At 50.9% G+C, this 26,495-nt stretch overlaps 1 protein-coding gene across 5 annotated transcripts in view; it reads left to right on the forward strand.

Annotated features, from left to right (window-relative positions):
• Positions 1–26,495, forward strand: part of NPHP4 (nephrocystin 4) — a 136,157-nt gene that overhangs the window by 99,106 nt on the left and 10,556 nt on the right. For 4 of the 5 annotated variants that reach the window (XM_081223486.1, XM_081223484.1, XM_081223487.1 and 1 more), the window contains exons 18-21: positions 15,034–15,194; positions 18,423–18,603; positions 21,058–21,183; positions 23,760–23,971. In XM_081223486.1, coding sequence (XP_081079612.1) covers positions 15,034–15,194; positions 18,423–18,603; positions 21,058–21,183; positions 23,760–23,971 — 680 coding nt within the window. The remainder of the gene's footprint in view (positions 1–15,033; positions 15,195–18,422; positions 18,604–21,057; positions 21,184–23,759; positions 23,972–26,495) is intronic. The other variant, XM_081223485.1, reaches the window with a different exon arrangement.

Here is a 26,495-nt window from a genome sequence, read left to right on the forward strand (position 1 = left end):
TTCAAATACGCAACACGGTGTTATGAACTGTCGTCACCGTGCTGTGCATCACATCCCCCGTGACTTACTTATTTTATAACTGGATGTTTGTACCTTTTGGCCCCCTTCACCCATTTTGCCCACCCCCTGCCCCACCTCTTGCAACTACCAGTCTGCTTTCTGTATTTAACGAGCCTGATTCTTTTTTTAAAGATTTCACGTATAAGTGAAATCATATGGTATTTGTCTTTCTCTGATCCATCCGTGTCATCACAGATGTCAAGATTACCGTCTTTTTAACGGCTGAGTAATATTTTGTATATATACATACTGTATTTTCTTTTTTTTTTTTTTAAAGTTTATTTATTTATTTTTTTAATTAGTTTCTGCTTTATAACAAAGTGAATCAGTCATACATATACATCTGTTCCCACATCCCTTCCCTCATGCATCTCCCTCCCTCCCACCCTCCCCATCCCACCCCTCCAGGCGGTCACAAAGCACCGAGCTGATCTCCCTGTGCTCTGCGGCTGCTTCCCACTATCTATCTACCTTACGTTTGGTAGTGTATACACGTCCATGCCTCTCTTTCGCCTTGTCACAGTCCACCCTTCCCCCTCCCCATATCCTCAAGTCCATTCTCAAGTAGGTCTGCGTCTTCATTCCCGTTTTGCCCCTAGGTTCTTCATGACTTTTTTTTTTTTAAATTCCATATATATGTGTTAGCATACGGTATTTGTCTTTCTCTTTCTGACTAACTTCACTCTGTATGACAGACTCTAGGTCTATCCACCTCATTACAAATAGCTCAGTTTCGTTTCTTTTTATGGCTGAGTAATATTCCATTGTATATATGTGCCACATCTTCTTTATCCATTCATCCGATGATGGACACTTAGGTTGTTTCCAGCTCCGGGCTATTGTGAATAGAGCTGCAATGAACATTTTGGTACATGTCTCTTTTTGAATTATGGTTTTCTCAGGGTATATGCCCAGTAGTGGGATTGCTGGGTCATATGGTAGTTCTATTTGTAGTTTTTTAAGGAACCTCCATACCGTTCTCCATAGTGGCTGTACCAATTCACATTCCCACCAGCAGTGCAAGAGTGTTCCCTTTTCTCCACACCCTCTCCAACATTTATTGTTTCTAGATTTCTTGATGATGGCCATTCTGACTGGTGTGAGATGATATCTCATTGTAGTTTTGATTTGCATTTCTCTAATGATTAATGATGTTGAGCATTCTTTCATGTGTTTGTTGGCAGTCTGTATATCTTCTTTGGAGAAATGCCTATTTAAGTCTTCTGCCCATTTTTGGATTGGGTTGTCTGTTTTTTTGCTATTGAGCTGCATGAGCTGTTTATAAATTTTGGAGATTAATCCTTTGTCAGTTGCTTCATTTGCAAATATTTTCTCCCATTCTGAGGGTTGTCTTTTGGTCTTCTTTATGGTTTCCTTTGCTGTGCAAAAGCTTTGAAGTTTCATTAGGTCCCATTTGTTTATCTTTGTTTTTATTTCCATTTCTCTAGGAGGTGGGTCCAAAAGGATCTTGCTGTGATTTATGTCATAGAGTGTTCTACCTATGTTTTCCTCTAAGAGTTTGATAGTTTCTGGCCTTACATTTAAGTCTTTAATCCATTTTGAGCTTATTTTTGTGTATGGTGCTAGGGAATGATCTAATCTCAAACTTTTACATGTCCCTGTCCAGTTTTCCCAGCACCACTTATTGAAGAGGCTGTCCTTTCTCCACTGTACATTCCTGCCTCCTTTATCAAAGATAAGTTGGCCATATGTGCGTGGGTTTATCTCTGGGCTTTCTATCCTGATCCACTGATCTATCTTTCTGTTTTTATGCCAGTACCAGACTGTCTTAATTACTGTAGCTTTGTAGTATAGTCTGAAGTCAGGGAGCCTGATTCCTCCAGCTCCGTTTTTCGTTCTCAAGATTGCTTTAGCTATTCGGGGCCTTTTGTTTTTCCAAACAAATTTTGAAATTTTTTGTTCTAGTTCTGTGAAAAATGCCATTGGTAGTTTGATAGGGATTGCATTGAATCTGTAGATTGCTTTCGGTAGTAGAGTCATTTTCACAATATTGATTCTTCCAATCCAGGAGCATGGTATATCTCTCCATCTATTTGTATCATCTTTAATTTCTTTCATCAGTGTCTTATAGTTTTCTGCATACAGGTCTTTTGTCTCCTTAGGTAGGTTTATTCCTAGATATTTTATTCTTTTTGTTGCAATGGTAAATGGGAGTGTTTTCTTGATTTCATTTTCAGATTTTTCATCATTAGTGTACAGGAATGCCAGAGATTTCTGTACATTAATTTTATATCCTGCTACTTTACCAAATTCATTGATTAGCTCTAGTAGTTTTTCGGTAGCATCTTTAGGATTCTCTATGTATAGTATCATGTCATCTGCAAACAGTGACAGCTTTACTTCTTCTTTTCCAATTTGGATTCCTTTTATTTCCTTTTCTTCTCTGATTGCTGTGGCTAAAACTTCCAAAACTATGTTGAATAAGAGTGGTGAGAGTGGGCAGCCTTGTCTTGTTCCTGATCTTAGTGGAAATGGTTTCAGTTTTTCACCATTGAGGACAATGTTGGCTGTGGGTTTGTCATATATGGCCTTTATTATGTTGAGGAAAGATCCCTCTATACCTACTTTCTGCAGGGTTTTTATCATAAATGGGTGTTGAATTTTGTCGAAAGCTTTCTCTGCATCTATTGAGATGATCATATGGTTTTTCTCCTTCAACTTGTTAATATGGTGTATTACATTGATTGATTTGCGTATATTGAAGAATCCTTGCATTCCTGGGATAAACCCCACTTGATCATGGTGTATGATCCTTTTAATGTGCTGTTGGATTCTGTTTGCTAGTATTTTGTTGAGGATTTTTGCATCTATGTTCATCAGTGATATTGGCCTGTAGTTTTCTTTCTTTGTGACATCCTTGCCTGGTTTTGGTATCAAGGTGATGTCGGCCTCGTAGAATGAGTTTGGGAGTGTTCCTCCCTCTGCTATATTTTGGAAGAGTTTGAGAAGGATAGGTGTTAGCTCTTCTCTAAATGTTTGATAGAATTCACCTGTGAAGCCATCTGGTCCTGGGCTTTTGTTTGATGGAAGATTTTTAATCACAGTTTCAATTTCAGTGCTTGTGATTGGTCTATTCATATTTTCTATTTCTTCCTGAGTCAGTCTTGGCAGGTTGTGCATTTCTAAGAATGTGTCCATTTCTTCCAGGTTGTCCATTTTATTGGAATAGAGTTGCTTATAGTAATCTCTCATAATCTTTTGTATTTCTGCAGTGTCAGTTGTTACTTCTCCTTTTTCATTTCTAATTCTATTGATTTGAGTCTTCTCCCTTTTTTTCTTGATGAGTCTGGCTAATGGTTTGTCAATTTTGTTTATCTTCTCAAAGAACCAGCTTTTAGTTTGGTTGATCTTTGCTATCGTTTCCTTCATTTCTTTTTCATTTATTTCTGATCTGATCTTTATGATTTCTTTCCTTCTGCTAGCTTTGGGGTATTTTTGTTCTTCTTTCTCTAATTGCTTTAGGTGCAGGGTCAGGTTGTTTACTCGAAATGCTTCCTGTTTCTTAAGGTGGGATTGTATTGCTATAAACTTCCCCCTTAGAACTGCTTTTGCTGCGTCCCATAGGTTTTGGGTCGTCGTGTCTCCATTGTCATTTGTTTCTAGGTATTTTTTAATTTCCTCTTTGATTTCTTCAGTGATCACTTCGTTATTGAGTAGTGTATTGTTTAGCCTCCATGTGTTTGTATTTTTTACACATCTTTTCCTGTAATTGATGTCTAGTCTCATAGCATTGTGGTCGGAGAAGATACTTGATACAATTTCAATTTTCTTAAAATTACCGAGGCTTGATTTGTGACCCAAGATATGATCTATCCTGGAGAATGTTCCATGAGCACTTGAGAAAAATGTGTATTCTGTTGTTTTTGGATGGAATCTCCTATAAATATCAACTAAGTCCATCTCGTTTAATGTATCATTTAAAGCTTGTGTTTCCTTATTTATTTTCATTTTGGATGATCTGTCCATTGGTGAAAGTGGGGTGTTAAAGTCCCCTACTATGATTGTGTTACTGTCGATTTCCCCTTTTATGGCTGTTAGTATTTGCCTTATGTATTGAGGTGCTCCTATGTTGGGTGCATAAATATTTACAATTGTTATATCTTCTTCTTGGATCGATCCCTTTATCGTTATGTAGTGTCCTTCCTTGTCTCTTCTAATAGTCTTTATTTTAAAGTCTATTTTGTCTGATATAAGAATTGCTACTCCAGCTTTCTTTTGATTTCCATTTGCATGGAATATCTTTTTCCATCCCTTTACTTTCAATCTGTATGTGTCTCTAGGTCTGAAGTGGGTCTCTTGTAGACAGCATATATATGGGTCTTGTTTTTGTATCCATTCAGCCACTCTGTGTCTTTTGGTGGGAGCATTTAGTCCATTTACATTTAAGGTAATTATTGATATGTATGTTCCTATTCCCATTTCCTTAATTGCTTTGGGTTCGTTATTGTAGGTATATTCCTTCTGTTGTGTTTCTTGCCTAGAGAAGTTCCTTTAGCATTTGTTGTAAAGCTGGTTTGGTGGTGCTGAACTCTCTCAGCTTTTGCTTGTCTGTAAAGGTTTTAATTTCTCCATCAAATCTGAATGAGATCCTTGCTGGGTAGAGTAATCTAGGTTGCAGGTTTCTCTCCTTCATCACTTTAATTATGTCCTGCCACTCCCTTCTGGCTTGTAGGGTTTCTGCTGAGAGATCAGCTGTTAACCTGATGGGGATTCCCTTGTGTGTTATTTGTTGTTTTTGCCTTGCTGCTTTTAATATGATTTCTTTGTGTTTAATTTTTGACAGTTTGATTAATATGTGTCTTGGTGTATTTCTCCTTGGATTTATTCTGTATGGGACTCTCTGTGCCTCCTGGACTTGATTAACTATTTCCTTTCCCATATTGGGGAAGTTTTCAACTATAATCTCTTCAAATATTTTCTCAGTCCCTTTCTTTTTCTCTTCTTCTTCTGGAACCCCTATAATTCGAATGTTGGTGCGTTTAATGTTGTCCCAGAGATCTCTGAGACTCTCCTCTGTTCTTTTCATTCTTTTTTCTTTATTTTGCTCTGCATCAGTTATTTCCACTATTTTATCTTCCACCTCACTTATCCGTTCTTCTGCCTCAGTTATTCTGCTATTGATCCCATCTAGAGTATTTTTCATTTCATTTATTGTGTTTTTAATCGATGCTTGATTCATCTTTAGTTCTTCTAGGTCCTTGTTAACTGTTTCTTGCATGTTGTCTATTCTATTTCCAAGATTATGGATCATGGAAATAGAATCTTGGATCAGCTTTACTATCATTATTCTGAATTCTTTTTCAGGTAGACTGCCTATTACCTCTTCATTTGTTAGGTCTGGTAGGTGTTTATCTTGCTCCTTCACCTGCTGTGTGTTTTTCTGCCTTCTCATTTTGCTTATGTTACTGTGTTTGGGGTCTCCTTTTTGCCGGCTGCAGATTCGTAGTTCCCGTTGTTTTTGGTGTCTGACCCCAGTGGCTAAGGTTGTTTCAGTAGGTTGGGTAGGCTTCCTGGTGGGGGGGACTAATTCCTGTGCTCTGGTGGTTGAGGCTCGATCTTGTCTTTCTGGTGGACAGGTCCACGTCTGGTGGTGTGTTTTGGGGTGCCTATGGCCTTATTATGTTTTTAGGTAGCCTCTCTGCTAATGGGTGGGGTTGTGTTCCTGCCTTGCTAGTTGCTTGGCATAGGGTGACCCGCACTGTAGCTTGCTGGTCGTTGACTGAAGCTGGGTGCTGGTGTTGGGATGGAGATCTCTGGGAGATTTTCGCTGCTTGATATTATGTGGAGCTGGGAGGTCTCTTGTGGACCCGTGTCCTGAAGTTGGCTCTCCCACTTCAGAGGCACAGCACTGGCTCCTGGCTGCAGCACCAAGAGCCTTTCATCCACCCGGCTCAGAGTAACAGGGAGAAAAAGTAGAAAGAAAGAATTAGTAGAAGAAAGAAAGAGAGAGGGAAAGAAAGGAAGAAGGGAAGAAAGGAAGGAAGGAAGGAAGGAAGAAAGAAAGGAGGGAGGGAGGGAGGAAGGATGGAAAGAAAGAAGGAAAGAAAGGAGGGAGGGAGGGAGGAAGGAAAGGAAGAAAGACAGGAGGGAGGGAGGAAGGAAAGAAAAAGAAAGTGGAAAGAAGAAGGGTGGGAGGGAGGAAAGAAAAAGAAAGAAGGAAAGGAGGAGCGGAGGGAGGAAGGGAGGAAGGGAGAGTAGGAAAAAAAGAAAGAGCAGGTAAAGTAAAATAGAATAAAGTATGAAATATAGTAGCGTTATTAAAATTAGAAAGTAATTATTGAAAAAAAAAAAAAAACCGGACCGATAGAACCCTGAGACATATGGTGGAAGCAAAGCTATACAGAGAGAATCTTACACAGAAGATTACACATACACATTCACAAAAAGAGAGCAGGGGGAAAAATCAAAAATCTTGCTCTCCAAGTCCACCTCCTCAATTTGGGATAATTCGTTGTAAAAAGAGGAAAAGGGCGAGAAGTCTGAAATCTTGCTCTCTAAGTCCACCTCCTTAATTTGGAATAATTCGTTGTAAAAAGAGGAAAAGGGGGGAAAGTCTTAAATCTTGTCCTCAAAGTCCACTTCCTCAATTTGGGATGATTCGCTGTCCATTCATGCACTCCACAGACGCAGGGCACATCAAATGGACCGTGGAGCTTTAATCCGCTGCCTCCGAGGCTGCACAGAGAGATTTCCCTGCCTCTGCTCTCACAGCTCCCGGGTCTCAGCCTTGGACCTGGCCCCGCCTCTGCGCGTAGGTCGCCGGAGGGCGTCCGTTCTTCGCTCAGACAGGACGGGTTTAAAGGAGCCGCTGATTCGGGGGCTCTGGCTCACTCAGGCAGAGGGGAGGGAGGGGCGCGCAGTGTGGGGCGGGCCTGCGGCGGCAGAGGCCGGCGTGACGTTGCAGCAGCCCGTGGCGCTCCGTGCGCTTTCCCGGGAAAGCCGTCCCCGGGTCTCGGGGACCCCGGCAGTGGCGGGGTGCACAGGCCCCCCGGAAGGCGGGGCGGACAGTGACCCGCGCTCGCACACAGGCCCCGCGGCGGCGGCAGCAGCGGCGGCGGCGGGCCGCGGCGGCGGCGGCGGGCGGCGGCGGGCCGCGGCGGCGGGCGGCGGCGGCCCACGCCCGTCTCCGAGGTCCGTGCCTTACCCGCGGCTCGTGCCTGTCTCCGGCGCTTCCCCAAGCAGCCCTCTTAATGCCCTCTCCTCGCGCACCAGGAAACAAAAGGGAAAAAAGTCTCTTGCCTCTTCAGCAGCTCCAGACCCTTTCCCCGGACTCCCTCCGGGCTAGCCGTGGTGCACTAACCCCTTCAGGCTCTCTTCCTGCCGCCAGCCCCAGTCCTCTCCCTGCGCTCCGACTGAAAGCCGATACCCGAGCCTCAGCTCCCAGCCCCGCCCGCCACGGCGGCCGAGCAGACAAGCCTCTCGGGCTGGTGTGTGCCTGAGGGCACCGGTCCTCTGTGCCAGAATCTCTCCGCTTTGCCCTCCGCACCCCTGTTGCTGTGCTCTCCTCCGCTACTCCGAAGCTTTCCCCCTCCGCCACCTGCAGTCTCCGCCCGCGAAGGGGCTTGTAGTGTGTAGAAACCTTCCCCCCTTCACGGCTCCCTCCCACTGGTGCAGGTCCCGTCCCTATCCTATTGTCTCTGTTTATTCTTTTTTTCTTTTGCCCTACCCAGGTATGTGGGGAGCTTCTTGCCTTTTGGGGGGTCTGAGGTCTTCTGTCAGCGTTCAGTAGGTGTTCTGTAGGAGTTGTTCCACGTGTAGATGAATTTCTGATGTATCTGTGGGGAGGAAGGTGATCTCCGCGTCTTACTCTTCCGCCATCTTCCTCCGGGGTCCTGTATTTTCTTTATCTGTTCATCCATAGGTGGACACTTAGGTAGCTTCCACATCTTGGCTATTATAAATAATGCTGCAATGAACGTCGTGGGGGCGGGGTGCAGATTTCTTTTCCAGTTATTATTTTTGTTTTCTTTGGTTAAATACCCAGGAGTGGGATTGCTGGATCATGTGGTAACTCTATTTTTAAGTTTTTTGAGGAACCTCCGAAAAAGGTTTGGAGGAGGCTTTCACAGTGGCTGCACCACTTAACATTCCCAGCAACAGTGGACGAGGATTCCCTTTTCTCCACACCCTCATCTATACTGGCTCTGTCTTGCCTTTTTAATAATATACGATCATTCTTTTGGTGCACGTGTGTGTGTGTGCATCTGCGTTGGTCTGTGCCTGGGACTGAAGTTGCTGGGTCCCTGGGCAGCACAGGTCTAGCTTTGGTGCATTCCTTCTCCAATGCTTTGCCAGCTTACACACCCACTGGAGTAGACGGAAAGTCTGAACTGCCTGTGTCCTTGCTGGTTGTGTAATGTGTGTGGCTTTGTTTGTTTCTTTCACGTGACCTCCTGGTGGGCATGTGCCGGCATCTCCTGGCTGACCGATGACCTTCCACACTCTGTGGCCTTCGGCAGATCCTCTTCTGAAGTGCTTTGCCCATTTTTTATTGTGTTGTCTGTTTTTCAGTTTGTAGGTGTTACGCATATATCCTGATCCCAGTCCTTCTTCAGATGTCATAAATATCTCCTCCCACTCTGTGCCTTGCCTTTGACTCTGTTAATGGTATCTTTTGGTTAACAGTAGTTTTCCATGAAAATTACGTCCAATTTATCAGTCTTTTCCTTAATGGGCAGATTTCCTAAGCTACACCCAAAATGAGTTTGTCTCCACAAAGTCTTGAAGATATCCTCCTATGTTACCTTCTAGAAGCCTTTTTTCCCTTTTTATATTCAGACCTAGAATTCATCTGGAATTTTGTGTATCCTGTGAGGTAGGGACTGAGGTTTGTGACCTTCATAAAGAATGCAGAGAATAAATAGGACATAAAAGATTTTAAAAGCATTGGCTCCACACCCACCAAGCTTACGAAGTGAGTCATTTCTCAGCCTGGAATGCTTATTTTAAGCAAAATGTTGTTCCCAGAATCCAAAGTTTGGTTTTGCCAAAGATGATAGCAGAGACTCAGGGGGGCATGAGGGCGGAGAGAAAAAGCCCTGGTCTCAGCTCTGCCACACGATTGCTCTTTTCTGGTGGGTGGACCCACTTATGGAAAGTGGCAGTTGAGACGTTGTTGTCTTCTGGCAAAGTCTGGACGTTTACAGTCTTGGCAGCCCTGACCACCAGTTCTCGTGGAGGGTCACCGCTTCCCCTCCAGGTCTGTGTCCTGGTGCCCAGAGTCCATGATGTGGCTCCCACACGCCCTTGGGGGCAGCCCTCAGCAGGCTCATGCCAAACGGCTGCCACATCTGGTCCAGCGGGAGAAACCGCAGCTTCTGGAACCTGCGGCCCGTGGGCCTGGTGGCTGCCTCTGCCACACTAGTCACTGTTCTACATTGTGAGTAGAATTTCTTTTGTTTCCCCTTTTTCTTCAAGAGTGGGATGTGCCTCTGGACTTCCCTCACTGACTACTGTGCCCCGCTCCTTTCAGGAAGCTTCCCCCAAGTTTGTGGCCATTTCATCTGCTTGTGTTGGTCCCCGTCCTTCTACACCACATGCACGGGGCCGCTTTTCCTTGTTATTTCCCTTGCTTTCTTGCCTGTTTTTTTTCTAACATGTTGTTTTTCTAACATGCGTCTCTTGGTGTTTTTGTCTAGCGGGGTCTTCCCTAGTGTGAGAGCTGGAGTCTGGGTCAGCCAAGAGCATCCATTGTCCTAAAGAACTCTCGTCCATCTTCCCGCCCCTGAGTTATCCCAGCCAAGGGGGCATCTCCCACCAGACCAGCGTCTAGGTCTGGACCCTCTAGTACATCCTTGATCGCCTCTTCCTTACTGGATCTTGTCTTTCCTGTGCCTTCTCCAGGTGCCCTAATTCCGTGTCCCCAGCTACAGAAGTTGTGTTGGCGCATTTGGGAATACCTGCTTCATCTCTTTGTTCATCTTTCCCCCCACCTCAGAATCATTTGAATGTAAAATGCAGGCGTGGTGACACTTTACCTCTAAATATAGCAGCATACATTACTTAAAAATAAGGACATCTGGGACTTCCCTGGTGGCGCAGTGGTTGAGAATCCGCCTGCCAATGCAGGAGACATGGGTCCGAGCCCTGGCCCGGGAAGATCCCACAAGCCGCCGAGCCACTAAACCTGTGCACCACAACTACTGAGCCTGCACTCTAGAGCCCACCAGCCACAGCTACTGAGCCCGCGTGTCACAACTACTGAAGCCTGTGCACCTAGAGCCCGTGCTCCGCAACAAGAGAAGCCACCGCAATGAGAAGCCCGCGCACCTCAACAAAGAGTAGCCCCCGCTCGCCGCAACTAGAGAAAAGCCTGTGCGCGGCAACGAGAACCCAACGCGGCCAAAAATAAAATATAAATAAATAAATAAATTTATAAAAAAATAAGGACGTCCTTTTCTATACACACAATTCTATTATCATACTTAACGATTATAAGAATTTCATAGTCAAGTTTTCCCATTTCCCCTCATATGTCCATTATAGCTGTTTTTTGCTCTGACATCCAGTCCAGGCCCATGTATTATCTGTAATCATGGGTTCAGTCTCTTTTCACTGAGCCTTGTCCCCTGCATTCTTTGTCCAGTGTTGGTGCCTGTTTGAAGAGACTGAGCGAGTTGTAGAATGTCCCACGTTCCGTGTGTCTGATTGTTTCCTCACCTGGTTGTCTACCTCGTTCACCTTCAGTAGTTCTCGTCCACTGGGGGAAGGGCTGAGGGCTCAGTCTCATCCTGGATTTGGTGTGAACTCTTCATTGTTGAGGCCACGTGCTGCCTGTGCATCCCATCGGAGGCGCCGAGGTCAGGCCGTGTCACCGTGCGGGTGCCCCGTGTGAGCACTTGGTAGGGGCACCTGCCCCAGGTGTCTCCAGTGGGAAGAGGTAGGCGCTTCCCCCTTTGCACTTGGAAGACTTCTTGGGGCTGTTCTTGGGCTTCGTGTGAATATCCGACCCCTACAGCCCTTCACCTACTGTCCTAACATCCTTGGCTGTGCTTTGCCTGGATCAGCTATTTAAATGGAGCTTTCAAAATGGTAATTCTTCTAATGCTATCATTTGGTCTCCCTTTATGAGCTGGCATTCTTCTATAAAAAGAGACTTTCTCTCATCAGCCAGGAGTGAACTACATATATGTTCTCCAAAAAAGAACAAATGTTAAATACTTTCCCTTTAATTTCTAATTTTCAGAGTCAGAACTTACTGTAAGAGTTACTCTAACAGTGACAGTTCAGGCTTTGCATATCCTAGCTCTTTGTTTCGTCTCTGGCCAGCTGTAGCCCTTCGGGTTGGCCTGAGTCTGTTGACACGCTCTGGTTGGACTTTGGGCAGGTCCTCCCTTTCTGGAGCAAAGGTGTCCAGGCTCGCCTTGTGCTTTTTCTGCCTCAGATCCGGTCACCCGTTTCTCCCGGGAGCCTGGCCCCGCCACTGGGAGTGCTTTCTAAAGATCACGATCCGGGCACTTTTGATCGGGGTCTCAGCTGCTTCTAGGCCTTTCCCTGGGCAGAGCTGGGGCATGTATATTAAAACATGAGTTCACTTTGATATTTCTAATTTAAGTTTAGAGGTTTTTCCCTAAAATATTTGTATCTCTTTCCTCTTAAACCGAAAATCGTGTTTCCTGATAATATATTTACTTATTTACTTTCCCTTATAATTTACACAATGTATTTTCAAAATTATACCGCTGGTTTGAATACTAACGATACATGGCTGACAAAAGTTCAGGTTTCTTTGTGTTCTTCTGGTCTTGGGCTGTGTCCCACTGAGGATGTAGAGTGAGTGATGTAGAGTGAGTGTGGCCCAAAGCCCTTGTGTTCATTCTTTTCTCTATGGAGTTATGGTGCCTATTTGATGTTCAATCGAATTTGTTGGTTTCAGTTTGTTTTCAATTTCCTATTTGCTTTCTTTCCTTTTTGACTGGAATATTTACGTGGCCCCAAACATAAAACCATAGTTGAATGAGCACTCAAGGCTCCCTTCAACCCTACCCCCTCTAGACAGTCCCCACCTGCTCACTGGCCTGGGGGTGACCAGGTTTCTAGTTTCTGGCTTAAGCAACTATTTACGTTTTTATCTTTTGTTTTTTCTTATTCAGTAGGTGGCATACCAAATACACTTTTTCACTGTGCCATTTTCAGTTAACTTTCCATCCTGAGTTCCACTCCATGTGGAAACCGTCTGCATTGTTTTTACAGCTACATTGTCCTACGTTGGGTGCATGTTCTGTGGTTTATTTAACCATCATCCTACTGATGGAGGTTTGGGTCTTTCCAGGGTTCTGCTATTTCAGATAATGCAGCAATGAGTAACCTTGTGTTTCTTATGTTTTCTGTGTATGGAGGTATGTTTTAGGGCAGATTGCTGGCAGTGGGATTATAGGATAAATGGCTTCAGTGGTGTTGATAGACAGCACCACCTCCTCTCTGTTAGCCTGAGATCTTTTGGTTGTTACATTCTGATTGATGTGAGATAGATCTTAGTGAAGTTCTAATGTGCATTTCTCTTGTAATGAGTGAAGTTGAACATCTTTTGTCTTTGTCTGCAAACTTCTATTCATATCTTTTTCCATTTCTCTATCAGATTTTTCATCTATTTTGTCCTCTGTTTTGGGAACTGTATTAGGAAGATTAGCTGTTGCCTGTGATATACATTGCAAATATGCTTCCTATTTTGTCATTTGTCTTTTTGCTTTGCTTATGATGTGTTTTGCTATGTAAAGGTGTTACTTTCGTGTAGTCTAATTGTCAGTCTTTTATTGCTTCTAGATTCTTGAGTCATAGATGCAAAGGCTTTCTCCTCCCCTAGCTCAGCAAGAGATTCATGCATGGTTTCTTCTAGGATTTACAGGTTTCATTTTTTACATTTAGATTTCTGATCTCTATGTAGTTTATCCTGCTGTGTGATGGCAGATATGGATCAGTTTTATCTTTTTCCAAATGTCTATCCAGTTGACCCAATACTATTTATTAAAACATTTGTCTTTTTCCCCAGTGACTTGAGAGCCACCCTTATCATATAGCAAACTCTTTTTTATTACTTGGGTGTAATTCTGGATTTTCTTGCTTCTTCCATTAGACTAGAGGTTGGCAAACAGATTTCTGTTAAGAGCCAGATCATAAATATTTTAGACTTTCTGGGTTCACATATGATCTCTGTGTAATCATTTTCTTTTTCTTTTTTTTTTTTTTTTTTGCGGTACGTGGTCCTCTCACTGCTGTGGCCTCTCCCATTGCGGAGCACAGGCTCCGGACGCGCAGGCTCAGCGGCCATGGCTCACGGGCCCAGCCGCTCCGCGGTATGTGGGATCTTCGCAGACAAGGGCATGAACCCATGTCCCCTGCATTGGCAGGCGGACTCTCAACCACTGCGCCACCAGGGAAGCCCCCCCCTCCCATGGTCTTCGTGCTGCTGGTCCCTGCCCCTCCATCCTGGAGGGTGCTTCTGTCAGCGCTCCAGCTGTGGTGGGAGCCAGGGCCCCCCCGGTCCTTGCTCCATATCCCCTGGGCCCACCGGGGCCCCTCCCCCTGCGCTCCTCCTCAGCACCCCGAGCTGGGTCCCGTCCTGACTTGCTTCACTGCTCCCGCAGACCGCACTGTCCTGGCCTTGAGGACAGCAGAGAGGGCGCTGTATGAGCACCCACGGGGCGAGGGCCTCAGCCTGACCGGGGCCGCTTGGGCTGCCGAGCAAACATCCGCCTTCCTCCCTGGGGTTAGCGTTCTGCTCAGTGGGGCCACGTAAATACTGTTATGTTATTGACGGAAAGGGCAGAAATGTTGTTCTCAGTGTGTTTCCCCTGCGTTGCTGTCCCTGCACTTTAACTAATGGTGACTTCAATGACATCTTTGCCAATTTAGGATGAATGGTGATGCCACTTCGCAAAGGAGAAGGTGGGGGCCGCAGTCCAGCTCCTGTCTCGTGGTGATCAGCCTGGCACCAGGAGCGACCTTGGAGAGGCCTGTGCTTCTGTGGGGCTCCTGGGTGTGTTGGGGGCGGGAGGCATCGGGGTGGCCTAAGCACCGTGTGCTGAGCTCCGTCTCAGTTTGAGCTCTCTATATGCCTGTGTGTGAATACCCCGGTTTCTAAAAAATTTTATTGGAGTGGAGTTGATTTACAATGTTGTGTTAATTGTTGCTGTACGGCAAAGTGATTCAGTTATACATATATACATTCTTTTTCATACTCTTTTCCATTACAGTTTGTCACAGGGTACTGACTATGGTTCCCTGTGCTATACACTAGGACCTTGTTGTTTATCCATTCTATATATCATAGATTGCACCTGCTAACCCCAAACTCCCGCTCCGTCCCTCTCCCACGCTTCTCCCCCTTGACAACCACAAAGTCTGTTCTCTGTGTCTGTGAGTCTGTTTCTGTTTTGAAGATAAGTTCATTGGTGTCATATTTTAGATTCCACATATGAGTGTTAATATATGATATTTGTCTTTCTCTGACTTACTTCACTTCGTATGATCATCTCTAGGTCCATCCATGTTGCTGCAAATAGTATTATTCATTCTCTTTTTATGGCTGAGTAGTATTCCACTGTGTATATGTACCACATCTTCTTTATCTGGTGACCACCCGGTTTTGACAGAAGATGTAGACGGCATTTCTCCCTAAATCCTGTGCGCCCCGAGTCATACTCCGTGGCCGGCCCCGTCGGGGCATCTGTCCTTATCCAGCATAGACTGTTTCACTAGGACTTGGTAAAAAACGTCAGCCTTATTTGGGGAGGAGCTTATTGTATACACTGGAAAGAAATGTTGTCTTCTGAACACCACTCTTCATGTTGTTAATTTGGATATTTTATGATGTTTTGATCAATGTATTTATTAAGCTGTAACTCTGACAGAAGCAGAAATGAGTCATCATGACCAGAGCAGAAACTCCTCCAAGTGTAAAGATGATAAATGATTCCAATTACTTCTGGGCGCATCTGGGGCCTCTTTGCACAGGGTCTCCGGGCTTTCAGCTGAAGTACCTGGTGGACCCTGGATTCCTGAGACCCGGGGAGCAGCGCTGGTTCGCCCGCTACCTGGCCATGCAGACCCTCCAGATCGACATCTGGGACGGAGACTCCCTGCTTCTTGTCGGATCTGCCGCCGTTCAGATGAAGGTAGCGTTTCCCCGCAGTCCTTTCTGTGAGGTCTGTCGCCCGGCAGTGTGGGCCATCACCCAGCGCTGGGCATTGTCCAGGGGCCTGGCTTCTTGGTTCACAAATTCAAAACACTGCCGAGTCCTCTCCTTCCCCAAAAGGAAAGGATGCTCGCAGAGTCTAAACTCGATCATGCTAGGTTACATCCGCCCAGTCATCAGTTCCTCCTGTGAACCGACCCACCAGGTGACGTCACCTCTGCTTCCTTGACGGTGAGGATGGATGTTCCCTGGGAGCAGCTCGGGGTCGGCCTTGTTCCCCAGGAGCCTGGCCGGCCCATCAGAGGTGCGCCCTCAGGGCGGAGGACAGGATGCATGAACGATGGGGTGGGAAAAGTTTCCTGATGCCTGTTCTCAGTTCCATGAATGGTGCTTCTCTCATTCTAACTAGAATCAGATGCTAATTCGTTTTCTAACTGTGCTTCCCATTCTCCGCATATTCTAAAGCTGAAGTCCATGCATTAATTCAATTTTCTTCCCAGGGTTTCTCCCCAAACCTTCCCTTTCATGCGACCAGGACCCCAGAGGGTCAACGTAGGGTCACATGGCGGCCTCTGGGCCAGGCACTGGGCCACATCCACTTGCCGACATGCTGTCCCGAGAGTTTTCCTCCCTGCCTTGAGGTGGATGGGGGAGAGGATACGGCACCATCGCTGCAGCTCTGGAATCTCTCTGACCTTCATTCACTTTTCCTTCATCCCACACAGCTATTTCCCTCTGGACTCCAGCCACGGGCCCCCTTGGTTTCCCTTCCTGAGCCTTGCACGGCTGGTCACTGAGGCCTGCAGATCTGGTCCCATCCCCCCTTGCCCCTCAGCACCCCGGCCCGCCAGGATCTCGTGGCTCCTGTACCGCAGTGGCCCCAGCTCCGTGCTCCCCATCCTCTGGGCGCCGCCTGCTCCTCTGTCCCTCCCTTCCTCTGGCGGCTGACCCGGGCTGTAACTGTCCCATCCACCGGGGCTTAGGGCCCTTCCCTGAGGGGCTGAGGCCCTCAGGACAGTGGAAGGAGCCGGGGGGGGGGGCGCAATGTGCAAAGAGTTATGGGGCGAGGTCACAGCTGGTGAGGACTCAGCAGGTGTCGGCTGATGTCCTCATTCCTCAGGCCCCCCAAGGTCATCATGGATATTGCCAGTCTGTCTCCTACACTGGCCAGTGATGTCATGGAGGGTGGGAATGGGATGGCCACTGACCCCTCCCCAGCACAGTCCTAGGCCACCGTGGGTAGGGCATGGCTGAGAATGGATGAATAGAAGGAGGGAGGGAGGGGTGAGGTGAAAGGCAGGAGGGGCGGGGCGGGGTGAGGCTAGGGGAGGGTGGGGCGGGGCGAGGGGAGGGGCGGGGGCGAGCGAAGCGAATGGAGGGGTTATTCGATCTCATCCTCCACGAAGAGCCCCTTCAACACGTGCTGTCAGGTTTACTGACACAGAATCGGTTTAAATAAAATGGAATTTTACTTTCTAAAAATAAGCAAGTCTTGGGCTTCCCTGGTGGCGCAGTGGTTGAGAGTCCGCCTGCCGATGCAGGGGACACGGGTTCGTGCCCCGGTCTGGAAAGATCCCACGGATCTGCTCCCGCGGAGCGGCTGGGCCCGTGAGCCATGGCCGCTGAGCCTGCGCGTCCGGAGCCTGTGCTCCGCAACGGGAGAGGCCACAACAGTGAGAGGCCCGCATACTGCAAAACAAACAAACAAACAAAAAAAGCAAGTCTTCACTTTAACATCTATGTAGAAAAGATGGAAAATTTGTGTAAGTCCAGGTCCTGAGCTGTCAAGGTGCTTACGTGGCCTCCTGTGGATATTTCCTGCGTTTCCAGACGCATCACAGCTCGTCGCACTGTCCCCCGCTGTTGGACATTTAAGCGCCTTGCCCTGGTGGAAACACTGCAGGGAACATCTTTGAGTCACGTTGGCTCGCCCCTCCAGCTCATTTCCTGAGCGGTGACAGCACCAGCATCGTTGGGGTCTCGTGGTGGTCGCTGCCGGTGCCTGGTTGCCCCCCCGCTCTGCTGCGGTGTCCTCAGCCTGGCCCTGGGACTGCTGCCCTGATCCCCGTGTCCAGCAATGAAGCCGAAGCCCTGGGTCGTGCTGGGACCAGGCTTTCAGCCCAGGTCTGACCCCATCATCTTCTCCCCAAATGAGAACGCCCCAAAGCCGCGTTTCTGAGTCACGGGTGCGCAAATATGGAGCCTCGGGCAGGGGGCCCAGGGGCCCGGCACGGCGCTCTTCCCGGAAGATGACCAAGGCGCCTGCTTCCCCACCCTTTACAGGGTGGGAAAAAAAAACCCTCTGCAGTTTCCTAGGTGAGACGTGATACCCTGTTTTTATTGGCATCACTGCTCCTGGGGCAGCCGGGCGTCGCTTCTTGCCTTGACTGGCCACCCTCTGGAGGGGTCTTCACCCCGTCTGGCTGCCGAGGCTACTGGCCCGTGAACGTGTTGGCGTTATGTGGACAAGAGCTGCTGAGCAAGCAGGGTCTCCAGAGCTGGAAGCCCCAGACCCGCTCAGCAGGGATCTGGTCTGGGCGTGTCGCCCCAGGGACAGGCAGAGGACAAGTGCTGGAGGGACAGGGCCAGAATTCCAGAAGCAGGACCTGAACCTGGCCCCGCGCTTCCATTTACGTGTGACAGTGAAGAGGCCTGGTGACGTGCCCAGGCCTCCCAGGAGAAGGGGCCCAGCCCTCCCTCCCGGCCGGCCCCACTCGCTCTTGGGCTCAGGAGAGTTCTGAAGGGTTAAACTTGATTAGCAGAGAAGAGTGGGGTCGGAAAGGACCCTCTTGACCCAGCTCTGTCCGCCCCGCGGCCCCTCCTCGGACCTGCTCCCGCCTTTCTGCCACACTGAAGCCCCCTGTGTCCCGCCCGGGCCTGGCGTGCCCCGCCCCTGCCTGGAGGCACATCTTGGTCCTAAGGGGCCCAGTGGCGGCTCCTCGGGGCTCCTGCCGACGCGGAGCTGGGCTTCCTCAGCATCCCCCCTTGTTCTGTGCCGTGTTCTCGTCTTCTCCATGTGGAGGGGGCTCCACGCAGGTGGCTGCCAGGCCCACTTGTGCATCCCTGGGGTTTGCTCAGTGGGTGAACCGGGATGCACTTTGTTAATAAGGATTTGGGGGAAGGGCCCGACAGCAGGGACTTGGGTTTTCAGAAGCAGATATTAGCCCCTGCCTCGGCCGCCCTCTGACCAATCCTTTCTCCTCCGCAGCACCTCCTCCGCCAAGGGCGCCCAGCCGTTCAGGTCTCACATGAGCTTGAGGTCGTGGCGACAGAGCACGAACAGGACACCATGGTGGTGAGTGGAGACGTGACCAGGTTTGGCTGCGTCAAGCCCATCAACGTCCACACGGTGGTGAAGGGCCGGCTGCACCTGACCTTGGCCAACGTGGGTAAGAGTTCCTGGCAGCTTTGCTCTTGTTCCTGGGTGGCTACTCTTCTTCCCATTTGGGGCATGAGCCCCCTCAGGACAGTGGTCACATCGTGGGCATCAGCACTCAGTTGGAATTCAGAAGAGCTCTCATTAGCTTGACTACTAAGTATGCCCTTGACCGCTGAGCAACTGTCCTTGACCACCGAGCATCTGTCCTTGACCACCGAGCATCTGTCCTTGACCACTGAGCATCTGTCCTTGACCACTGAGCATCTGTCCTTGACCAATGAGCCTGCCCTTGTCCACTGAGTGCCAGCCCATGACCACTGAGCATCTGTTCTTGACCACTGAGCCTTCCCTGGCACCAGTTGTCTGGTGTTCCTGATTTCTGGTCGGGGTTTGGTATTATTAGCTGTCTCCATCTTGCCCACGTTTTATTTCTGGTCCTATCCATGGGGCATCGCTGTGACGATCCTCAAATAAGATGATTGGTTTCGGGAGAGAGTTTCCTCTGGAGTTTCAGCTCATAGCCCTGCCTCCTTGTGGAGGAGAGAAGAGAGAACTGTTCCTAAACTTCCGCACCACACAGCTTGGGAACAGAGAGGCAGAGGGACGTGCTTGTTCAGAGCCGAGCACCTTGGCCTTACGTCAGGTGGTGTCCCGAGAGCTGCTCGTCAGAGACGCCGAGGAAAGCCCCAGCCCTCCTTCCATGTGGGCAGGGGGCTGGGGCTGGGTGTGGCTGGCATGGTCCTGCCTGGACATTCTGGGGGCTCCATTGAGGACCCTGATGGGACAGGGGACGTTAGGCCGGGCATGCCTGCCTGTGCCCGCCTCAGGGCAGGGGCCAATGTGAGCCCTCGTGGGGCTAGTGACAAGCCCACTCCATCCCCCTCGAGGGGACTGAGGAAGGATTGAAAGCGGGACAACACCAAGCCATCTGAGGTTTCTGGACTCAAACCTCTCTGTCGTTTTATTGGGGAATTTTCCATTCCTTACAACCCAGCCTGATTTTAGACCTTGAGCGCCACGGGCCATTTCCACCTGTGCCGACAGCGTGGGGCAGGTGGGGCTGGGACGGAGCAGCAGGCGTGAGCGCGGAGCTCAGTAAGCCAGGTCTCAGGCTCCTGCTCCCTCGTTCACAAATGTAGGATCCCAGGCAGCCTGGAAAACAGACAATATGGAAACGGCAAAACTCATTTAGGTTCTGGAGAAATAAATGAGCTGTGTGTGAGAAGCAGACATTATTCAAAAGCTCCTACGACGGAGGGGAGTTGCTAGAAACATTCTGCTTCCAAGATTGTGTGGGTTATTTTTATTTTTAATTCACCAGCCCACAAATGTGCAGTGACTCCAGGTTTTAAAATCTTATCTTCAGAAGAAAGATTAGCTCCATTATGCGTTATCTTAAATTGTCATTTTCATACGTTGCCTGCAAGAGAGAGATAAGCTCGTGGGAAGGGGCCTGAGATACCCGGCCAGGGAGGCTGTGAGGCAGAGGACGGATGCCGCGCGCAGCACACTTGTTTGACGCGGCCGCACTGTGCTTTCCCCTGTACATTCTGCAGTTCTTGAACAAAAAAAAAGTGTCGTGGCTTTTGTTTCATTTTAAAACTGGTTGTTCTGCAGCGAGTGGCAGGCGTGGGCTAGCAGGTGGGGTGACGCTGTGCCGGCCTTCAGGGTGACAGAGGCGGGGTCGGCGCCTGCCCGGATGGGGCCCCGCCTCTGCACTCACAGCCGCGGTCAAGTGCGAGGCTGCGGATCCAGGCATCTGTCACCCACGCCCAGGTCTCCTGTGACTCTTTCCGTGGGAGGGGGCCGTCCTCGTGCTTGGTGGCTTCTCGGCTCAGGCGAGCTTTTTGACGCTGTCTTTTTGCCAGCCTCTTCTGAGGCTTTACGGGGTCATTCATCATTTAGAGATCCCAAGAGCCCCTTTCCTTTCTTTGACCCCGTGATCCTGGCTGTGCGTGTGACCACGGCTCCCCTGGGAGCTCCGCTACCACTGTATCTGCATGTCTCCCGTGGGGCCTCCCTGGGGAGGGCAGGCTGCCCTGAACCCCGGCTCACGGTCAGGTACCGGGGCTCTCAGGGTGTCTCCCCCGAGGCGTGTTTGGGTGCAGACGTTTGCAGAAGGGCACAAAGGCCTTCTTGGAACAGCACAACACTCGAGGGCCTGACAGGAGAGTCTGCGACCATCCCAGAGCCCGGGGCCGGGCCCCCCGGAGACCTGCCCTGAGCGTCTCGAGCCCCGACTCGTGGTGGGAAAGCAGACTGCTGCTCAGACGGAGGAGAGTGTGGGCCTGGAGAGCAGGGAGCTCGAAGGAAACGGGCCTCTGCGCACCCGCCGTTTCTCTGCTGCAAAACCAACTCCACCCTGAGAGTGCAAAGTGGGGTGTGGGCGGGGATCTGGGCGAGTGTCATCGACTCTGTGCTGGTATTTATGTCTCGTGTGGGGCGGGGGGTGTTTTTCATTCAGGTCACTTGTGTGAACGGAGAGTGGGGAGTCCCAGCTCACTGCCACCTTCCAGGTCACGGGTCATCTCGAATGATGGAGCCACCGGCTTCCCGGGAGGTGGCCTTCTCACGCCCGGAGCTCCCAGACGTGAGTGGAGAGACCGAGGGGCCTACGGGCGGAGGCTGGGGGTTGTGCTTGGGGCGGTGGGCGGGTGGTGCGGCAGAGCGAGAGGCGGAGGGCCGCGTGTGCGTGCGTGCGTGTACGTGTGTGCGTGTGCAGGAGCACACGCGTGCGCCTGTGTCGTGGGGCCCTGCCCTCTGGATCTGGGGGCCCGAGCCGTGGGTCCGCCTCTGGCTCAGTGACCTGCAGGCCACGTCGAGTCACCGCCATCGTCAGCCCAGCGCTCTCTAAGCTGGGCCCTGGGGAAGCCACCGGTGTTACTTGGTGGAGATTACAGTCCTAGGAGTGGCATTTGTTTTCGGGTAGCTGCTCCTCTCCAGGGGAAGGGGACAGGAGGAAAAGGTCGGGATGAACGTAGGCTGTTTTTTAAAAATTAATTTGAAACTCCCCATGTTGGGGAGAAGAGAAGCTCGGGAGATAAAGACCTGGGCTTGTGAAAATATCGCATAACACGGAAGTTTTTCCGTCCCCTTTCAAATGACCCCCCAGACCTGAATGTAAAATACTTGTCATTGGAATGAAAAGTGGGAGGTGCCCTTTGAGGAGCAGCCCCCAGAGGTTTCAGGTCATTTCATGTGGATCGGAAACTGCCGTGAGCGTCTTGTGCTGATGGCCCTTGACTTTGTTGGTCTTGAACCTGTGCCCTGGGTGGGGATTCCAGAGCTGCGGGGGGCAGGACTGGGAGGCCTTTGGTGCCATCTTGGAAGGTCTCCAGAATCCCACGAGTCCCCTGAAACTCCAGTGCAAACTTTATGGGTCCTCGTACGTTTTCCCCGGGAGAGGGGCCCGGGTACATTCAGATGCTCAAAGGGGTCCATGCTGCGTGAGCCCAGCAGGCTGAGAGTCTGTTCCGGACCAGCTTCCTCATTTTAATGCTGAAAAAAACTGAGACACAGAGGTCAGGTGACATGGCCAGTTGTGTGGTTAAGGGTCGTGAACTTGGACTAGAATCTGGATTTCCTGCTTTGGGGCCAGTGCCTCCCCATCCCCAGCTGGTCCCTTTGGCCACCAAGGGAATGGATGGAGAGCTGGCTCCACGGAGCAGGGAGTGCCTCCCATCCCCTCCCTCCCCCCCAGGGACAGGTACGAGAGGATTTGTGAAACCCACGGCCCGGGGCCCGGCAGGTTGGGGGCTCCTCTGGGCAGCGCGGGGACTTGTGACAGTGAGGGCTTGTTGAGGGATCCCGAGCCTCTGGAGTCATCAGTCTTCCAATCCCTATTTTGGTCAAAACCAGAGGGCCGGGTGCTCCACCAGAAGCCATGTCTCCACCCCCCGGACAAGGTTCTGGAAGCAGGAAGTTGTCCCACACGGTCCCATCACCCCCACGGTCGGGGTGATGCAGTCTGAACACACAAGCCAGTTGATCACTCCCCAGCCTTGCTCGTCTCCCACCCTGGCCCCTCCACTCGGGACCGGGGGCCTCGGGCTGCTTGACCTCGATCCAGGTTGGAGCTCCCGTTCCCATGGAGCTGGACCCCAGACACACGAAAAGTGCTCTTTTGGGGTGGCCACTTGAGACGTCTGCACCATCTCATGGCACCCGAAGAACCTGGAAGTAGCGCTTGTTTACGTGTGATGGAAGAAGAGGTGGCGAGTGAGGGGAAGCTGCTTCACCACCACGTGGAGCCCGTCAGCAGGAGGCAGAGATACTCGAGGACGGGGAGGGGGTCCAGTCGGCGGAGTTCAGGCTCGCGGTCACTTCCCGTGGTTCTGGGGGTGCCTGAAGGAAGGACATGATGCTAAGTTGGGGTGCTCCCTCTCACCTGCCGCCTGTGCTGGGTTTACTGATTGTCCGGGAATCTCACGTGTCAGCTTGTGACGTGGCATGTGCCACGTGTGCATGTCAGTGGCACAGCCAGTGATGGGAGGGAGAAAATAGCTCTCCTGCCTGCTGGGGCCTGGCCTACCGCGGCTTCTGTTTGTCGGCTACACAGCTTTCCTGGTGGGTCTAGGCTTCGAGTAGAGCTCCCGAAGGAGATGGTGCTCTGGGGGCCCAGCCAGCCAGAGGCAGCCGGGTGCAGAGAGGAGACGCTCTGGGCTCCACCCACCCCGGCTGGCCCGGGGCCTCAGGGCACAACTCATTGGAGCCCCCGATTCCTGATCTGAGCTCGGGCCTCCTGAAAACCTGCACCCAGGGTGGCTTTGAGGACCTGACAGGACAGCGTGCCTGAGCCCAGACGGTGCGCTGGGCATTGTGGGTGCTCGCTGGGGGGGCTGGAGGTGAGCAGGGGCGCGGTCCTGGGCGAGGGCGTCTGGAGAATCCTGAGAGCCTGAGCTTCTGCAACGCTGACCTTTTCCCTAGCAGACCCCCTAGTGGGCACTAATACATTTGTATCTAAGCACCGAGACAGAATCCCTTCTATGTGAGAGGCTGGTAAGGGAGGGATGCCGTGGAGGGCAGGGTGCGTCATTTCCACCTTTACCAGCCTCTGAGGGTTTATGAAAAGCTTGAGGCTTGGGCTCTGGAGGGCGTGGAGCCGTGGCTGCTTAGAGAACGTAAACTCTGACCTTTAACCTCTGGCCCTCTCTTTGAACCTTCCAGCAGTGAAAAATGTGGTCCAAGCGCAGAAGCTGGCCGACGTGGACAGTGAGCTGGCCGCCCTGCTCTTCACGCCCCCGTGGCAGGGGACCCGGCGGGCCCAGGGCGCCGGCCGTGAGGGGGACGCCGTGCGCAGGCGCAAGCTGGAGCGCATGAGGGTGGTGCGCCTGCGGGAGCGCGGAGCGGAGCCTGGGCGCTGCGGGCTGGGCGCGCTGGTGAGGCTCGCCCCCCCCACCCCCCGCCCCGTCCTCCTCGGGAACACGGCGGGAGCAGCCCCGTCCCCGACCCTCCCCTTGCCCGCATGGTTACAGAACATGAGACCCGACCTCTCAGCCACCGAGGGAAGTTTTCAGGCCAGAATTACCGGCGCGCTTTGGATAAGAGCGGACTCCTGGGCTCCCCTCCATTGGTTGGGGGGCGTGTCCTCTGAGCCTAGGCTTTTAAGAAAGCTCCGACGGGGATTCTGAGGGCTCCCCAGGTGTGGGAAGCAGAACCATGACAACTTCTACATCACGGGTGGTCAGAGGGATCGATCTTGCCAGAAGAATTCCCGCCTTAGACTAAACATCTAAATAAGACCCTCAGAAATGGGAGTTTACAGGAGAAGGAAGCCACCGGGGCCTTAGGATCCTTTACACTGAGGCAGGCGGGTGTCTGAACAGACGCTGTCCTTCTCAGGGGCCAGGCCTGTGCCCATGGCCTGGCAGTCACAGGCAGTGGCCGGCCTTCCCCTGGGGCTCACAGAGATGAGCTCAGTAGTTGTGGCGCACGGGCCTAGTGGCTCCACAGCATGTGGGATCTTCCCAGACTGGGGCTCGAGCCCGTGTCCCCTGCATTGGCGGGCGGATTCTTAACCACTGCCCCACCAGGGAAGCCCTGATATGTTCTAACAGAGAAATCAACAGCTCAGAACCCTCATTTTGAATACAGCCATGAGTTTGGAAGTAATTGGATTTCCAAATACAAGGAAATTTTCCACGAAATTGTAATGATTTCCTGGGTTCGTGGCCCTGGAGAATTTTGAGGTGAAAGTAACTTGATGCATCCGATATGCGGTAGTCTCGCTCCCTTCCAGAGCTTTCTCAGCCTTCTTTGAAGAAGGGATGGAAGTTCTATGAAATCAGTGGGTCCTTGGGAAGAGGGTCCACAGGAGCCGTGTCCCGGCTGGCCCTGCACACGCATGATGAGCGTGTGGAACCGTGTGTGACCTCTTGTGTTGGGGGGAGGCCGAGGGCAGCTGGGATGCAGCTTTCTCTCCCTGATGGTCAGATTCGAAGGAGGCTGAGGGTCTCGGGGCTTCCTGGGGGAGGTGGTGAGCCTGGGGCCAGGAGCACAGAGTGTGGGGCTGACACTTGCTTTGGCATCCCTGCGGTGCCCTGGGACAGTCACAGCCTCCTTGTGAGGGTCACTCGGCTTAACCTGTGTGCAGTGCTCAGGACGGCGGCTGCCCTAGCGACAGTGGTCAGTCCCTGCATCCTCTCTCCTCTGCGTACCCTCTACAGGGACACCCCAGCAGCTCCGGGATTGCCCCTCACGCTAGCAAATTGGTGACACCAGTCCCACGTTCTGTGTTGTCAAAACATGCCAAGCGCCACGGAAGGGAGGACTTTACTTTCCAGAAATGCCAGCACGTGGCCCACGGGTCTCCCTGCCCATCCTTGGACCTGTCACGGGACCACAGTGCAAATTGCTGCCTCTTGGGGTCTGAGCGGTCCAATACGTGTCATCACCTTTGCCTGCATGGGTTTCGAATTAAGAAAGAAGACAGGTCTATGGCAGAAAGAGACCAAAACATCAGCTCTGGTGGCTCTAGTCATTGGTAAAGCTGTTGCTGGAGGATTGGCTCGCGTCTGTCTGAGGCTGGGCCTGCGGCTAACGGCAGCCTCACGCAGTCTGGGTCATGCCAGGTGCCCCCACAGGTGGATCCTTCTTTCCAGCCTTTCCACTTGGCCAGGGGCCATGTGGGCACCTGATGCCCTGGGGCCACACTGTCTCGGCCTGTGGCTTTTACCCACCAGGCCTATGGAAAACCAGGGAGTGGCCGTCACGGTGCTTGCCCGGGTGGTCAGTCTGACGGGCCAGTCCTGTGCCCACCTCCATGTGGCCTCTCCCCTAGAGCCCTCGTCCCAGGGCCTCTAACTGGTGGGCAGTACAGGTCGTATCCCTGGCAGGTCAGAACAACCCGCTGTCTCAAGTCGAGGTTGAAAAGCCGAGCTCTGTCTGTTTCTCACCCTAAATTACATCTGGCCGTGCAGCCCAGCCCAGCCTGGTAGAGGCTCCATCCCGTCGAGAAGCTCTGATCATAAAATGCCCACCTAGGGAGGCCTCAGATATCAACATGACCACCCTCCCGTTTTTAAATCCCCAGGGAGAAGATAAAGGCTCAGCTTCAATTCCCCTGTTGGGGAAAGGCCAACGTTTTGGATACTGGAAAGTCAGTCTCCAAAACAATTTAAGTGAGAGGTCAGATTTGGTCCTTACCTTCTGAGTTAGAGTCCGAAGGCCTTCAGATGCCTGGGCCTCCTTTGTTTTGGAGGCCCTCAGCGCCCAGCTACCTCCCTAGCACGTGGGCATGCCTTCTAGGTCTTGGGCTTGCAAAGCAGCCTCTGACGGGCCTCATTTTTACTGCAAGGCACCCGAGAAAGATAAGCCTTTCCCCAGCCTCTAGAACACATCTGGGGTGGCCAAGCCCATTGAAATATAAGGCATTGGAAGAAGGAGATGGATGAAGGACCCACG

This window comes from Mesoplodon bidens (assembly GCF_964165515.1).
Source record: "Mesoplodon bidens genome assembly, chromosome: 2".
Classification (NCBI taxonomy): domain Eukaryota; kingdom Metazoa; phylum Chordata; class Mammalia; order Artiodactyla; family Ziphiidae; genus Mesoplodon; species Mesoplodon bidens.